Genomic DNA, 17,725 nt, shown 5'->3' with positions numbered 1-17,725 from the left:
CATCAGGAGAATATAATGAAGGAAAAGTAACAATACATTAAAGGAAACAGAGACATTTTCTTCAGGAGGAAAATGCCTGGAAAACTAAACAGAATAAAGACTTGGGTCTTACCTAATTAGGTCTGTAGGAAAACCAGCTGCTGTTTAGGTTTCCTTTGCATTCACAGTGCTAGCACAGTTCTTGGCACATATTAATTATTCAATAATTATTCAATAATGTATGTGAAAGGAAAGACAGAAATAATAAGGAATAGGATATAAACAGGAGAAATGAAAATGAAGAATTTAAGAAAACAAAAAATAGGAAGGATTGAAAGCTTGGCAAGGACTATAGAAAATATCAATTTAGGAAAATCCCTACATTGTAATTTATTACAGGGAAAATGTAACAAAAATCATATACGAATAAAAATGATCACAAAAATGGACATATATTGAACCAGACCATGTGTGAGGAACTCTGTACAGAATTATACTAACGCTCACAACCGCTCCATGGAGTGAAGTTACTTATGTATATTTTGCAGGTGAGGAAACAGCTGCAGAGGGGTCAGCAGCTTGTGCAAACCTCAGTCACATCATCTCCAGTTATTATCAAGATCTAGGCTCTTCCTCAGAGAAGGCAATGGCACCCCGCTCCAGTACTCTTGCCTGGAAAATCCCATGGATGGAGGAGCCTGGTAGGCTCCAGTCCATGGGGTCGCTAAGAGTCGGGCACAACTGAGTGACTTCACTTTCACTTTTCACTTTCATGCACTGGAGAAGGAACTGGCACCCCACTCCAGTGTTCTTGCCTGGAGAATCCCAGGGACGGGGGAGCCTGGTGGGCTGCCATCTATGGGGTTGCACAGAGTCGTACACCACTGAAGCAACTTAGCAGCAGCAGCAGGCTCTTCCTAGTGTAAAAACAGTTATCACAGTGATGATATGTTATACCAAGAACCAAAACTACATCTCAGAAGTTGGCAGATATTTATTCACTTATCCAACCTTTATTTAGTGGCCCAGTGTGCCAGACATGGTACGATACATAGGGACAGATAAATGAAAAGACTTGATGATCACTGAGGTTAAGAAGCTCAAAACTCTGACAGAGTAGAGTATACCGATAGAAGAATGAATGAAATGCCTCTGCAGGGCATATGCAGTCAGTCATTTAGCCATTCATTCATTCTCATTATGCATGCAGAATGCCAGGCGCTGCATCAAGGGTAGAAACCATCAGTGAATAGATCATATCCTTATCTTTGAGAAGTTCTCATTCTAGAGAAAGGCTTTGAGAAAAACACAGCAAGAAAGAGGAATAGGGTTCAGGACAGGGATCAATAGGAGGCAAGAGGCCTAGGAATCAGACTTTAGAGGCACTTAAACCTTTCAGCATGTGGGGTCCACCCTGCACTTGCAAGATCTTGAGTGGAGTCAGGGTGGGGGTGGGCAGATCTCTTTAGTGTATGTGCAGTAGGCTTCTGACTTGCCTCATCTTAGTCCCAGTCCTGTTAGGGAGGAGGCACATGGAACTGGGGATTGCAATTTTACCTGTGATGGTCAGGTAAGGCTTCACTAAGATAGGTCATTTGACTCCATTAAAAATTAATTTTTTAAGAAAGATATGCCATTTAAGTAAGGACTTAAGAGCAGGAAAGGAGGAAGCTCTGAATACATCTGGTGAAAGAGATTTCTATGTGGTGGGATCAGCTAGAGCAAAGATTGCAAGTAAGAGCTCTCGGCATACTTATGCTATTGCCTTCCTCCTCTACTTTTCTCTATGTGGGTAATGTGCCAATATATATTTACTTTAAAAAGACTTCGGGCCCTGCTTCAGCCACAGCCACCTGCAAAACACAGGAAATCTGCTGGGCTCCTTCTCTGCTTCATGTCACATGACTCAGCAGCAGCTTCTATCAGCACCTGTCTCCAAAAGTGGCAGACAAGCTAGATCTGAGGCCAAAGTGAAAAGAAGAAAGTGTTAATCACTAAGTTGTGTCCGACTCTCTGTGACCCCATGGACTATAGCCGGCCAGGCTCCTCTGTCCTTGGGATTCTCCAGGCAAGAATACTGGGGTGGGTTGCCATTCCCTTCTCCAGGGGATCTTCACCACCCAGGGATCAAACCTGGGTCTCCTGAATTGCAGGCGAATTCTTTACCATCTGAGCCACCAGGGAAGCCCACCAAGGATAAAGTGATCATCAAAAAGTTCAGTATCCAGGAGACCAGCTTAAATACTGGTCGAAGCTTGAGACATGAAGCCATCAGAGTGACTGTGAATAAATTAATGATGATTCCATAGAATTTCTCATCATAACCAGTAAAGTTTCCTCTTCACCCAGAGAGACTATAGTAATTTCATGATTTCACATACATAATAAAACCCACAATATTTTGTCTTCAACTTTTTCCAAAATTTTAGCAAATATGGTTTTAGTAGCTGGGGCAGATCACATCATTATTATGCAACTATAAGCTTCTCAGATAAATAATTTTTAATATTTCTGTGTGCAATTTTTATTGAGACTCTGCCATCCTGCAGCGGACTTTGGAAGATATTACACAATGAAAGAACCATGTCTTTATTTCATTGGTTACATTAACTATCAGTTCAGTTCAGTCACTTAGTCGTGTCCAACTTTTTGTGACCCCATGGACTGAAGTATGCCAGGCTTCCCTGTCTATCACCAACTCCCAGAGCTTACTCAAACTCATGTCCATTGAATCGGTAATGCCATCCAACTATTTCATCCTCTGTCATTCCCTTCTCCTCCTGCCTTCAATCTTTCCCAGCATCAGGGTCTTTTCCAATGAGTCAGTTCTTTGCGTCAGGTGGCCAAAGGACTGGAGTTTCAGCTTCAGCATCAGTCCTTCCAAATGAATATTCAGGAGTGATTTCCTTCAGGATGAACTGGTTGGGTCTTCTTGCCATCCAAGAGACTCAAGAATTTTCTCCAACACCACAGTTCAAAAGCATCAACATTAACTATGAACAACTTAAAACTTATGGGTAGTTTGCTTTGATTCACAGAAAGAGGAGGCTGAGGAGGACAGGACAACTGTAGTTGATGATGTTATTGCTAATTTTCTTAGTTAGTCTTGTAGCCATGTGAGAATTGCCTTTATTCTTAGAAAACAAAAGTTGAGGTACGAAGTTTCATGATATTTGCACCTCACTTTCAAATGGTTCAGGGAAAAAATAGTCAACTCAGTCCTAAAGTATACAGTCTGTAAAAATAGGTGTATAGGGGCTTTTTTTTCATGTATATAAGGTGTATTTTACTATATAATAATATGGCATATGTAATGAAGAACCACTTATGATATAGTCCATGTTCACATAATGTCTCCGTAATTCTATCTTGATTGGCCAGGTCAGAAGAGGGGAAAGTGGGGGTCTCTACTCTCCATGACAAAACTCCCAAATCCAGTTTGGTTCAGTTCAGTTCAGTTCAGTTGCTCAGTCGTATCCAACTCTTTGTGACCCCATGAACCAGTAAAGAATCCAAAAACAAACTTAAGGGAAGAAAAAAATAAGAGAAGAGAAGCGAAAAGAAAGAATAGGAGGCCAGTGGGAGCAAACTTCAGGACCCTTTCCCTGGGATTCTCTGTCAGTTTCCCCATCTCTGTCAGTCTCCCAACTGCCTTCTAGTATTTATTGCCTCCTTAACTCTAGATTCTGGTTTCCCTTAGCATTTTTAAAGTGGATCTCTATTTATAGTTTTGTTGTGAACTGTTGAGAAAATAAGCTTCAGCAATTGAAATTTGTAGGAATTATGCCAGTTCATATAATGAAAGATGGTTGAACAACATGTGGCTGTGGGTTGATAAGAGCTTTGGGTTGGCTCTAAGCCCAGCTCGGCATTTGCTAGCTGAGAAAGCTTTGGACAAGTGACTCAAGCCCTCTGGGCCTCTGATTTCTGATCTGTAAAATGGGGTGATAATACCTCCTTTAAAAGCATTGTTTTAAGGAAGAATTGAAATGATGTCAGTAAAGCACCCATTATTGTACTTGCACAAGGATATGCTTGATAAATGTTAGTCTCCCATCTCTACTGCCTCTCTGCTCCTTTCTTTCACTTTCACTTCTTTTGCCTCTCCACCTCTTCTTACCTCTTTCCTGCCTTCCCTACACAGAGGAAAAGAGCAGCAGGCTTGGTGTGGGAGACCAACACACATACCAGGCCCTTGCTGTTCACTTGCAGACCCATGGTCTACATTTTATGTGCTAATTCAGATTCCTTTTGCCTGACCTGTGTCAGGCCCTTGGCCATGTTCTTGGGCGTTCTGGACCCTTCTGCAACTCCACCTCAGTTTCTACCACTACTGTGTCATCTTAAGGCATCCCCAGGTGGCTCTCTCTCCCGTGGAGGAGTCACTGGGGTCCAGAACTGCCTCCATTGCACTCACCACAGCAGGAGCTATAAGACCCACAGCTGCTTCCCCTCCCTCACTGCTTCCAAATCTTAAGAAGATCCACCTAACAGGACAGGTGGCTGCCCCAGTAGCTGCCTAGAGGCATCAGGTAACGTCACTTCCTGTGAACAAACGTTGACCGTGGGAAGCAGAAAATAGAATAGCAGGAGTGTATACATTTTTCTCCTTTCTTTGTTCCAATAAACAGTCTGAGAAGTCTGTCCAGAGATCTGGTAAGGCTGAGTTGTGCTCAGTGAGGCAGTGTCCTGCCCAGCGATGCATAACCTCAGTGGGGGAGGTGTTTTTCCATGCTTCCATGTCTCCATTCCCTTTTCCTCTCACTCCTGCTTCCCTGGGATTCTGTCTCCCAATAAAATATTAGCACTTGAGCCTTGCTGAGCTTTCAGGGTTCAAGAGAACCTGAGCTAAGGACTTGTGAACTACATTTTCCAGGCTCACTTTCCAGTGTCTTCTCCATAGGGTTGGAAGAATGGGAGGACCTAATGGGAGACTGAAGAGCCAGAGAGAAGAGAAGCCTCGTATTGAGGCCTCTCCCTCCTCCAGCTCTGGACGTGTCTCAGGTAGTATCTACGACCTTCCTTGTGTCGCTTTGGCCCTGGGGTGGGAGTAATTCCTGCCGCTGCTCATCTTTGAGTTGCATCAGCGCCCCCTCTTACTTTTATAACCAGTTTTCTTTTTTTTTTTAATAATGTAAAACTCCCTCTGTTGAACCACCTAGTGTGGGTCCTTTCTTTCCTGACTGTACCCATAAAACACAACAATGAAAGTTTGATTTTATTTACCTCTGTTTGTGGTATGACTGAAATCAATTTCTCCTTCCTAAAATATTATATTTGTAAAATATTTATATTTCTAAAAATCAATAACATAAGAAAACTGGACTTTTAGCTACTTCAAAGGGAATTACCATAAGAAAGCTTTATGGGTTACCATAAAACAAGTCAAATGATTATATCAGCATTTGAAGTGACATTTGACATTTAAAATGAATAATCCTTTCCCAAAGGTTATGCTTCTCAGTTAATACAAGTGCAAGCCCTCCCATCACCTTTTACGTTGCTTTTTTCCAGTCTCTGTAGTGGCTACTGAGAGATCTCGCTCTGCATCCTGAACCTGCTAGGTGGCAAATCGACAGTGGAAGAATATAAATGCTATTACTTGGTAAATGGGATTTGGATATCATTTGTTTCCCATGGTGCTTATTTTAAACAAACAAACATCCCCTCTCCTCCACTCCAGATGCTACTGAGAACGGGCATACTTTCATCCTGCAGGGTACATGGTATTACAAAAATTGGACCCCAAGAGGTTTTCATTTTTAGCTAGTGCTCTGTAGTGACTCAGCAATGATTTCTGGGATCTCCTTTGATAACACTGCATGGGCGTAATGCAAATGTATGCCAGAAATACTTGAGCATCAAGCTTAGAGATGCATGCAGACAGCCTTTCCTCTGAACTGGGGCCTGGGGGGAGGGTTTATCTCTGGAGCATACAAATGGGACTACACACGGCAATGTGAGCTCCCGTTCACGGCCTGCCAGCAGTCAGAGTAACAGGAGGGAATTCTAAAAGGGAGCTGGAGTGCAGAGCATCTTCAGGATGATTTGTTTTCTCTTGCCAGGGTTTTGCTTGTTTATTTGTTTTCTTTTGTTATATTCTGAAAAACCAAGCTTTGTAGTTCCATAAACTTTTTTGATAGTAGTTTTCTGCACTAAAGATGAGATTCTGTCACCCAGGCTGAGAAGGAGGTCTGAGATGAACATGTGACCTCCTGTGGGTCATCAGTCCACCACCAGTAAAGCTGCTCAGTAGTGTCCAACTCTTTGTGATCCCTTGGACTGTAGCCTACCAGGCTCCTCCATCCATGGAATTTTCCAGACAAGAGTACTGGAGTGGGTTGCCATTTCCTTCCCCAGAGGATCTTCCCAACCCACGTCTCCCACGTTGTAAGCAGACGCTATTTACTGTCTGAGCTATGAGGGAAGAAGAGCATAAAGCCCAGGGCTTCTGGGTTGTCCCAACCATAAGACTTTAGGTCACAGAGGTCCTGGTTTTCCCAACCATCCAGAGAAGAGGACGAACCCAGAATCTTGCGGTCTGACATCCTGTAGCAAGAGTCAAGGACAAGTTTTAGGTTTCTCCCGGTTTCAGAGGATATACTCCTAATACCACAAGAAAGCCTCATGTGAAAAATTCCACCTGCATAAGAATCAGAAGTGGATTCTTGGGGAGAATCTGCACTGACGTATGGCCCACACGCATTGGTTTGGTTGGAGCCACTCTTACACTACTGACATGCTTCTACGATGGGTGTAAACCAATGATGTCTCCAAGTCTACCAATTGCCTCATACTACCCTATTCAGGTAGGAATCCTCACCTAAATCTTCCCGTGATACAACTCAAGGATTAACCATGGGCATGGCAGGAGGCCTCCAGCACACTGTCATAGCACTAAAATAGAGTTCATTCTGATTGGCTAGTTGTCATGACAATTATTGTTGTTCAGTTGCTCAGTTGCATCTGACTCCTTGCGACCCCATGGACTGCAGCATGCCAGGCTTCCCTCTCCTTCACTATCTTCCGGAGTTTGTTCAAATTCATGTTTATTGAGTTGATGATGCCACCCAACCATCTCATCCTCTGTTGCCCATCTTCTCCTCCTGCCCTCAATCTTTCCCAGCATCAGGGTCTTTTCCAATGATAATTACTAAATATTTTTAATATCACATCTGCAGAGAAGGCACTGACGTTTGAAACTACAGTGAGTTGCCTCAGGAGTTCTTTTCATACTCAAAGTGACTGATTCTCTTGAGAGTTTGAGTCCACCTGCACAGCTCTTCTTAGATGTTGTGGGTCCCAGATCCTCCACCTTCTTTGTTCAGTAGGGATAAAGTGGTGGATCCAGCAGCTGCAGCAACACTATTAGACTCTCACCCTAAAGACCCCTGAGTATATTTCTCAGGGTGAACTCCATGAAAGGCATAGCAGCATGATGGCATGGTAGGAGAGCAGGAGCCTCACACAGTATCCATTCCAGCCCCAGCTGTGCTTTGTGACATTTATGTGACAGTCCTGTCTATTCCCAGAGATGAATCACAGAAAATTAGAGACGAGAAAGGCCTATTAGGTCATTTAATCCACACTTCTTCCAGTTCACAATCACCCCTCTATGCTCCATTTCCTATTGCATCAGCCAGTTTGGTTTTTAAATAGCATGGGATACAGAACGTGCTCTTTCCATGTCTTCTACACCAAGACTCCTCTCTACCTCCATTCAGTCAAATGCCCAATATAGGATGTTTACTTACTCTAGTTTTAAATACACAGTGATATCACAGTCACTCACTTGCCCCAACCTGGAAAGTTTCTGGGAATAATTAGAAAGTGAGGACTCTCTTTTGGCTGGAAAATAGTTTCAGGAAAATGAAAGAACTTTGTAGAGAAAAGAGAAGTGGTAAGCAGTGCTCCTGTTTTACCTCATTTCAACTTCTTTTATTTTAGTTTTACACTTATTTGACATTGCTCAGCTTCTGCTTTCTTCAACAATAGCTAGAACTATGACTAAGCAGTATCACTGGCTTTGGCTTCCAAGTTTCCTTCTGTTTCAATTTTTAATTTGATTATTCATATCCCCTTGCTTTCTTTATTGTATTTAAGATAACAGCTCATCATTGCAATGAAAATAAAGACTATTCTAAATATCCCAGTGGTTTTCCTATTTCATTTTCCAATCTTGGTTTGTCTTCTCAATTTTTGCTAAACACAACAGAAACAATAAGCTTAGCACACCCTTTCTGGACAGTCTAGTTAAAGAAAAATGTGTTTTTCCTCACTTATGCACAGGCAAGAGGTCTCCTCAAGGACACTGTCCAAGAATGCATCAGTGACTGGCTTACCTTGATTTGACCCTTTAGGCAAGGCTCACTGCATACAGACCGTACCACTCCACTCTTGTTCATTTGGATTTTGTAATCATCGATATTCAAGACCCCTTCATGCCAAGTTCCAACATGTACATAGTCATAGCGATTGGCTTCTGTGTACTGCAGATTCATAATATCATACCTACAAAGAAAACAACATGTGTGTCTTGGAGCATATGGACATGATGTAGAAACTAAAGGAATTTGGTAAATAGATAATAATAGAAGAGAAATAAAAGTTAGAAACATCCCATGTCCTCACACGAGCTACTGTCAATATTTTAGTTTATTTAGTTTAGTTATGTGTCCTGTGATTTTCCAAAATGTGTATTCCATACTTCAGTCTCTGTATCATCCATATTTGTTAAAGGATATATTATTCTTGTACTTTTCTTTCTGTGTATTCTTGAAAATAATTCTGTATGTGCTGGGTTGATCACCATATCCTTCTTCTTTTTTTTTTTTCACCAGATTATTCTTTGATCAAGTAACAGTTCTTCAGAACATTAATTTTTAGCTTAAATACTTTTATTCCAAATTTCTTTTTCACATTCAATTGCTACTTTAATTACACTGGATTAAAAGAGGTGAGTCTTATCAAGTCTGGAGTTTTACCTATTTTAGGTGCTAATAGAGCAAGAAATCTGAGAAATGCATCTTTAATTAGCAAGGATGTTGAGGATTTAACATTTTGAGCATTGACATTTAAACTGGTCTCTTCCTTGATTAGGGCAAACATTTCTGAATCCAAATAATCGGTGTCAGCTATTTCAGTTATTTAAACGCTGCGATGCTACACAGCAGTAAAATCTACATTTAGAAATCTTCTGTGTGTGTTCTGGGGGCCAGATTCATTGTTTCCCTGTGAAGGCAGTAGAGAGTATTTTCCAGTTTGATGGAAAAAGCACAAGATTTGATGTTAGAATGTATAAGCTGAAATCTCTTTTCTAATATTTTACCAGTAGATTGCACGACTTTGGAATGTCATTAAACTCTTTAAGGCTCATGGGCTTCTTGTGGGAATTTACTTACATAGAGTAGGTTAAAAAAAACTGCTTCACGATTGAGAGAAATGTATATAAAAGACAACATCACTATATCATATTAACATTTGTAGTACTATTATTATTATTTATATGCTAAAATACTCTTGTCACTTCCATTCTATAAGAAAGCGAAAACATCTTTGTGTTGTCACAGCCATTTTCCTTTTTCATCTCTCTTCCTCCTCCCCACTGTGTCCCTATCTATGTCATGTCATCCTGCAATTCTTTCCCTTCAAACCTGATTCAGACTCAAAATCCTCCTCAGCCCAACACCCCAGGAAGCTACTACCCGTCAGCCTTGGTTGTCATCTGAAATCTACTGGCTCTATCTGGCTTAGTTCTTTATTTTGTCACTGTTTAGTCACTAATTCATGTTCGACTTTTTGTGACCCCATGGACTGTAGACTGTCAGGCTCCTCTATTCATCGGGTTCTCCAGGCAAGAGTATTGGAGTGGGTTGTCATTTCCTTCTCAAGGGGATCTTCTCAACCCAGGGATCGAATCTTCATCTCCTGCTTGGCAAGCAAATTCTTTACCATTGAACCACCAGTTCTTTATCTAGACAACTAATATCTTTTCAAAGCTTTGCTGCCTGTTTTTAATAATGCGCAAATGTACCCTGATACCCACAGGATTGCTAGTGGCTTCTCCACAACCAGATTCTGGCAGTTTCTATAAATAGCAACCCCTTAAAGGAAAAGGGGATTCTAGGGGAGTAAAATCCACTTTTCCACTTTTGCTCCACTTTTCCAGATGAACAAAACTTACCTGGAGTAAGAAGAGAGAATGGCGTACCTGGAGGGCATTATTCATGTCTCTGCTTTCTGATTTTTGGTAATAGAGGGTTCTCATTCCTCTGGTTGCTGAGACAAACCAGAATGTTCTCAGAGTAGCTCTCTGACTGATAACCACATGGGTATTAACTGCAGGCTGACAGCTTGCACTCGTCCGGCTGATCAATGATACTAACCTATACCTCCAATATTTTTCCATTTTTTACACTCTTTACGGTAGGTAGCTCAGTTGGTAAAGAATCTGCCTGCAATGTAGGAGACCTGGGTTCTAATCCTGGGTCAGGAAGATCCCCTGCAGAAGGAAATGGCAACCACTCCAGTACTCTTGCCTGGGAAATCCCATAGATAGAGGGCTACATACAGTCCACGGGGTTGCAAGAGTCAGACACGACTTGAGTGACTAAGCCATCTAAACCACCAACCATGGTTACAGAGCCTACTGTGAGTGCTTAATATGAGTAGTTTCCTTTTTCATTTCCTTTCATCTTTATGTTTTACTACATAGTTACATTGTTAAATCTCTTTATATACTTTCAATGAAGGCTTAGGTATAATGCTAGCTTTAGAATATCTTTTTCCTATAAATCGGTTCCTTAAAACTTATATTTCACCTTCCCCATTTCAATAGGGAGAAGGCAATGGCACCCCACTCCAGTACTCTTGTCTGGGAAATCCCATGGACAGAGGAGCCTGGTAGGCTACAGTCCATGGGGTCACTAAGAGTTGGACACGACTGAGCGACTTCCCTTTCACTTTTCACTTTCATGCGTTGGAGAAGGAAATGGCAACCCACTCCAGTGTTCTTGCCTGGAGAATCCCAGGGACAGAGGAGCCTGGTGGGCTTCCATCTATGGGGTCGCACAGAGTTGGACATGACTGACTTAGCAGCAGCAGCAGCATTTCAATAGGGGAAATCAGTTCACACTTTATTAGCATTTAGAAACTGAAAAATTCACAATATCTTGGCATGAAAACATATTTTGAAAAAGTCCCAAAAACTAGAGGGAAAAAACAAAAAACAAAAAACAATGATACCAAGGGGAAAATACTGACTTACTAAAGAGAGGCCTTCCCCTGTGCAGTGTGTGGTAATGAACACTGCTCCTTTCTCTTGGCCCCACAGTCCCTTCTCAGCATGTTGGTGCTTATTTAGAATATCCTTATGCTGTAAATTACAAGTTTGTTGTATCCTTTCAATGCATTCAATTTCTGTTTCATGATGATTAACTAAAATAATTACAAGAGGGACCAAAAGCATGAATGGTGATGTGACAGGAGGTAGAAACAGAGGGAACTGGTTGAAATAAAAATTGAACACAGATTAAGCTGACCAATTTCAGACATGAGGAAATGATCCTTGAAAAGGCACCCAGGGGGAAACTCATGATTTAAATACTTAATTAAAAATGAAGGAGAAACAAGCTAAAATTGTGGGTCTATATTTTAGATGATTTACAAAGAGAGAGAGGAGGTGGAAACCTTTATCTCTGCAGTGGGGTAAATGTACCTGGCCCTGTCCTAGGCACATTGTGTATGCTATAGAATCATGAAGGAAGGTCTCCATCCCCAATCCAATCCTTTACAGAGCTGGTTTGAAGTAGAACCCAGGATTACAACATGGGTTTAAAGGTGGGTGGGAGGAGGTGGTCAGTGTTCTGCATCTTAGACCCACTTGTGCCATCTGGTACCACTTCTTAAGGTGCTCAGCTCCTGGATGCCTTCCACATGCCCAGCCCCTGCGTCACTCCGTCCTTCCCACTCTCATTTCCATCTAAAGTTGCTCCCACCTAACTGGCAGCCTGGAAGGAATCTGATACATCCATGGCTTTAATTGCTGACTATTACTATATCATTTATCCTTCCTGGAGCTGTTGGATTTTAGCAGGCAGAATCCGCTGAGGCCCCACAAGGCACTCGCTAAATGTAGAACTTTAAGCTTCCATGAAAGGAAGAGATATGTGGAGAATTATTTAGGGTAAAATAGTCTCTTACAGTCCCTTTGAAATGACATTAAAAAAGATGTCAGCAACTTTGCCTAATTTTTAGTTCAGTTCAGTTGCTCAGTCAGACTCAGTGTCTGACTGACTCTTTGCAACCCCATGAATGACAGCACACCAGGCCTCCCTGTCCATCACCAACTCCCAGAGTTCACCCAAACTCATGTGCATCGAGTTGGTGATGCCATCCAGCCATCTCATCCTCTGTCGTCCCCTTCTCCTCCTGCCCCCAATCCCTCCCAGCATCAGGGTCTTTTCCAATGAGTCAACTCTTCACATGAGGTGGCCAAAGTATTGGAGTTTCAGCCTCAGCATCAGTCCTTCCAATGAAGTAGCTAAAAGGCAATGCGATGTGGCAAAAAGATTACAAGTCTCAGAATCAAACGGCACTGCCTCTACTCTCTGGGTGATTTTAGGGGAGTTTCTTAGTTTCTCTGACACTCAGCTTTATCATCTGTAAAAGAAGATAATAATATGCCTGTGGCGATGAGGATTAAATGATTTGCTGTTCCATTTTATCACAACATATGCTTTTCTAAAATCTCCCATTCTGCAAGCTTTCATACTGAAAGATAACAGGGCTTATGAGGGGAAAAAAAAGAGAGAGATTGTGGGTATTCTGTGCAGCAGCCAGACTGAGGGCCTTTTTTCTTTCCTGTTGTCGGTTTTAATTTTTATCCCAGTATTCTGATCATCCTTTGCCTAAGAAAATCTCTATGAATGAACACAACTACTCTTTATACTGATATCATCTTCTACATACCAATTACATAGGGACTAATTGGTGTTATAAAATCAAGTACTGCAGAGGAGACAGTACATAAAATGACTTGGGAGAAAATATATGTATATACATTTAGTTAGATTTAATTTTCCTTTGCTTCTTGATTAATTCTTTGGAAGCCATAGAGACTCAGTATGAGGCAGAAAATTCTTTTCTTTCTTGTTCCAAGAAACATGTTAGTTGGAACATAAGATAGCCTGAGAAAAAGGGACACATATGGTTCTCTTCATATATTAAGCTCTTTGAGCAGATAAGATTAAAATATTCCACAAGCAGTATGGCATTGGGATTGATCAATCAGAACATGCTGACCAGATGTTGGCAGTGCCAGGGAGGGTTCTGCTGTTCGGGTATACTCACTCTGGTTTCTTGGGCTTGCAGGAAGGTGCGGGCCTTCTGGGGAAAGAGCAAAGATGATAGTGGAGTGTGTTTTATAATGCCATTTCCATCTAACATTAGCCCCATCTTTTTAGCTGTCTAGTTGTATCTACCCTCATGACACCCAGAAAACACGTGACCAAAAAGAGCCAGAGTGTCCATCTGTCTGGCTTAGAGAGGATCACAGGATTATTTGGATCCATTACGGAAAGGTCTGCTTTACCTTCCAGGAGCATCCCCTTTCTCATCAAACCACACCTCCTCTCCAGACACACCGATGAACGTGGACTTGATGAGGAATTCCAGGAGTTTGCTGCCATCGATGGGCTTCATGGCATCGCAGAGGCCCACGTGGCCGGGGCAGAGGGCCTGATGCATGTTCTGCAGCCCGTGCGCCATGGCATAGATGGCATTGATGACAAACCCCATCTTACTGTCCTGGACATAGTTCTCTTCTAAGCTTTCATTGCCTGTAACATAAAAACAGATTACTTCCAAGGTTGCAGTCATGAAGTCTAAACCTGCATGTTTAATTCTCAAGTGCTTTTCAGGGCTCTCAGAAGAAGACAAAGCCAAACATACCTGTCTAAGCTTTGTATTTGTGACTAGCTCTAGATAGATAGTATATTCTATCTTCAAATAGTTTATTCATTTTATTTTCTGAATTCAATAATGGCTTTATAACATATAAAACAAACACCATAGTGGTAAAAATAAAGAACATTTGCAGATTGCAAGGAAATCCTTAAAGAGCAATGAAAATAACTCTTATTTCCTCTGGGTTCACAGAGATTTATATTAAAAGTCTCCCTATATCACAGTCCTGGAAAAGTGTTTTTTTATATCTTTTGTGACAATCCACAATCCATCATAATTCAGTTTGTGTGTTATCTAAACCTCAATATTTTATTTTGATGATTCTACTAATCTTATCATCTCTAAGATCACAAAAACCAAGAGTGAAATGAACTGGTTAGTATGAATTTCTTCTTATATATGATTTGCTATACAGAAATATTTGAATAAGATTTGCTAATTATGGAGATCCAACCAGTCCATTCTAAAGGAGATCAGCCCTGGGATTTCTTTGGAAGGAATGATGCTAAAGCTGAAACTCCAGTACTTTGGCCACCTCATGCGAAGAGTTGACTCATTGGAAAAGACCCTGGTGCTGGGAGGGATTGGGGGCAGGAGGAGAAGGGGACGACAGAGGATGAGATGGCTGGATGGCATCACCAACTCGATGGACGTGAGTTTGAGTGAACTCCGGGAGTTGGTGATGGACAGGGAGGCCTGGCGTGCTGCAATTCACAGGGTCACAGAGTTGGACACGACTGAGGGACTGAACTGAACTGAATTATCAGAAACTCAGGCAAAATGCTTCTTGATGGAAGAGTCACACTACATCTTTAATCTAAACATTTAGTTTTATCTCTGAATTTCAAAAACTCTGCCATTATTCTCACCCATGTCACAGATGACAGCCTAAATAGGCCATTAGACCCTAAAGTGCCTGGGCTGGATAATAGCAGGATATTTTAGGAACTTAGAGAATTTGAAATGTTTAGAAGAAATGGTAAAGAGTTTTTTGACTTTGATGTTGAGCTTGAGATTAAACAAGACATTTATAAAGAGTTCTAAGACTAATCTATTTAGGTACACTTGAAAATGTAAAAAATATACATTTGTATCTATCCTGTGAGTAAGATTTGAAATATCCAGGCCAGGTTGAGGGGGGAAAACTCAATTTTAACTCATCTTCCAGTGCTGCTTAATAGGAAATTGTTAAGAGTGTGATTTTCTAGTTTTCCTAATTGAAACAAATAGGAGCAAGAGAGGCAGAAAGGGCATTTTAGAATCAAACTGTGCAGAATAAGTATAGAAGTTATATAAAGCAGAAAACAAACATCCTCCTTGCAACAACTAAGCAGCCATTGAAATAAGGTGATTTATGTCACCCAGAACCCCTGGATCTTAAATGTTAGTTTGCTTTTCTATTATATCAGGATATAATAGAGATAAATTAATACCATATATCTGATAAGTTTTAAATGAACCTTTAAAGACTGTTTGAAACCTCCAAGTGTTAGAGTTAAATGTTAAAGCTGTTAGAATTAGAGAAGCAGCAGTTAAAGAAGAAAAAAATAGACAAAAATTAGATGACAAAATAACCTTCAATGTAGCAGTTACTTAAAGAGTTCTAGCAACTATTAACAGAGAAGGCGATGGCACCCCACTGCAGTACTCTCGCCTGGAAAATCCCATGGACAGAAGGAGCCTGGTGGGCTGCAGTCCCTGGGGTCACTAAGAGTCAGACACAACTGAGCGACTTCACTTTCACTTTTCACTTTCATGCATTGGAGAAGGAAATGGCAACCCACTCCAGTGTTCTTGCCTGGAGAATCCCAGGGACGGGGGAGCCTGGTGGGCTGTTGTCTATGGGGTCACACAGAGTTGGACACAACTGAAGTGACCTAGCAGCAGCAGCAGCAACTATTAAAGGAAAGTTCTGCTAAAACCATCCACTTGAAGTGGCTACTATTAAAGTCAGCCCTGGGAGCAAACTGTAAGAAAATATGTGTTCTTTACCAATTGGAAAGTTTTCTACTGGGGACAAACCTTATGAGCACTGAGTTTGCTGTTTTGTTTTTGTTTTGATAGCTACTATTAAGATGTATATAATGCACCTTTAATAATAATTATCAGGTGAAAACAACCTGTATCTATTTACTAATGTTATGAGTAAGGTGGGTGAAGTCACTCAGTCATGTCCAACTCTTTGCGACTCCATGGGCTATAGCCTACCAGCTTCCTCTGTCCACTGAATTTTCCAGGCAAGAGTACTGGAGTGGGTTGCCATTTCCTTCTCCAGGGAATCATCTTGATCCAGGGATCGAACCCAGGTCTCCTGTATTGGTAGGCAGCTTCTTTACCACTAGCTCCACTCCAATTAAGAAGAAGCCCATCCTGTCAGTATTTATCATACAGAGAACCAGGAGGCTAAGCACATGTCTTCAGGGAATATTTGTTATGCAAACCCTTTTCCAAATAAACACAACCAGCTTGTGTGCTTGTGTAAATCTGCAGTGACACATGTACTTCCCTACCACCATTCCACCAGGTCTGCACTTGAAGGGGATGTGCCTGTTGTCAGTAAGAAGTCTCTTTCCAGCTTCTACCCCAGCTCAGAATGAACCAGCATTTGGAAAGGTTTGGCACTGAGTTAGAAAAATCACATGGCCTTTACGGGACCATTTTCTTTGCCGCAGCGATGGTCCCAGATGATGTTGCAAGAATTCATCAACAAACAAACAGAATATGTGACAGGTTTTCCTGTTGTCCAAAGATTCTATATTTTCATGACCAGTGAATACAGAATCCAAACTAATAATATTGTCACTTAGTGGGAAGGTGAAATCACTCTGACTCCCAGGAGTTTAGTGCCTTTTTAATAACACTAGTCTCAGAGTTATTAGTGAAAAGGGGATTTTATGATTCATTTTCTGTGGTGCGTTAACTGTTACAGGCCAGTAGGGTATCATTAAACCATTACTTTTTCTAATATACTAAATGGAATCAAATAATCATGGTTGACTGTGTTTATTTACCTTCAAAAGAATACCTGCCTAACTACTTCACAGTGGAATGTGAAAATAATTGATTCGAAATAGTAATCTTGTTCTTATTGCAAGAACACAACAAGGGCTATAAATTGCTGCCTGAGTGCTGCAGCACACAGGGCCTCCACGGGAGAAGAAACAGACTGTATACCCTCTGAAAACAGGAAATGCATGGTGGTGGGGCAAAGGCTTGGCTATTCTATCTGCTGCCTAATATAGGATGGCTATCCAGCAGAGTGGTATAGCAGAAAGAGCTCTGGGCTAGGCACTTAAACACCTGGAACCTAGTGAAATGGAGCAGGACCCTGTGAGGCTCTCCCAGGTAGAAATCCTTTCTCTGTCTCCAGTTTCTTGTTTTGGGCTTCCCTGGTGGCTGAGATGGTGAAGAATCCACTTGCAATGCCGGAGACCTGGGTTTGATCCCTGGGTTGGGAAGATCCCTTGGAGGAGGGCATGGCAACCCACTCCACTATTCTTGCCTGGAGAATTCCTATCAACAGAGGAGCCTGGTGGGCTACAGTCCATGGGGTCACAAAGAGTCGGACTGGACTGAGTGACCAAGCACAATTTCTTGTTTGTAGGAAACGGGCTTCATTCGGCCTCCTTGACCATCCTGAGTTCCAAAGTGCAGATTCCAACAGTTGCTTTTGGGAAGACAGGGAATGCAGGGACAAAGATGGAGCAGTCAAGAAACAGTAGTACAGCCAGGGGGCTGTACTGATTCCTCCTTAAAGGATGAACATAATGATATCTTCTAG

At 41.6% G+C, this 17,725-nt stretch overlaps 1 protein-coding gene across 2 annotated transcripts in view; it reads right to left on the bottom strand.

The window, feature by feature from the left end:
- GRM1 (glutamate metabotropic receptor 1) overlaps nucleotides 1-17,725 on the bottom strand; it is a 416,270-nt gene that overhangs the window by 53,626 nt on the left and 344,919 nt on the right. For both annotated transcript variants that reach the window (XM_070377149.1, XM_070377150.1), the window contains exons 4-5: nucleotides 13,571-13,817; nucleotides 8,322-8,490 (exon numbers count right to left, since the gene is read on the bottom strand). In XM_070377149.1, the coding sequence (XP_070233250.1) occupies nucleotides 8,322-8,490; nucleotides 13,571-13,817 (416 nt within the window). The remainder of the gene's footprint in view (nucleotides 1-8,321; nucleotides 8,491-13,570; nucleotides 13,818-17,725) is intronic.

The sequence above is a fragment of the Bos mutus genome, chromosome 9, assembly GCF_027580195.1.
Source record: "Bos mutus isolate GX-2022 chromosome 9, NWIPB_WYAK_1.1, whole genome shotgun sequence".
Classification (NCBI taxonomy): Eukaryota; Metazoa; Chordata; class Mammalia; order Artiodactyla; family Bovidae; genus Bos; species Bos mutus.
This window is presented reverse-complemented; position numbering and strand designations above follow the sequence as displayed.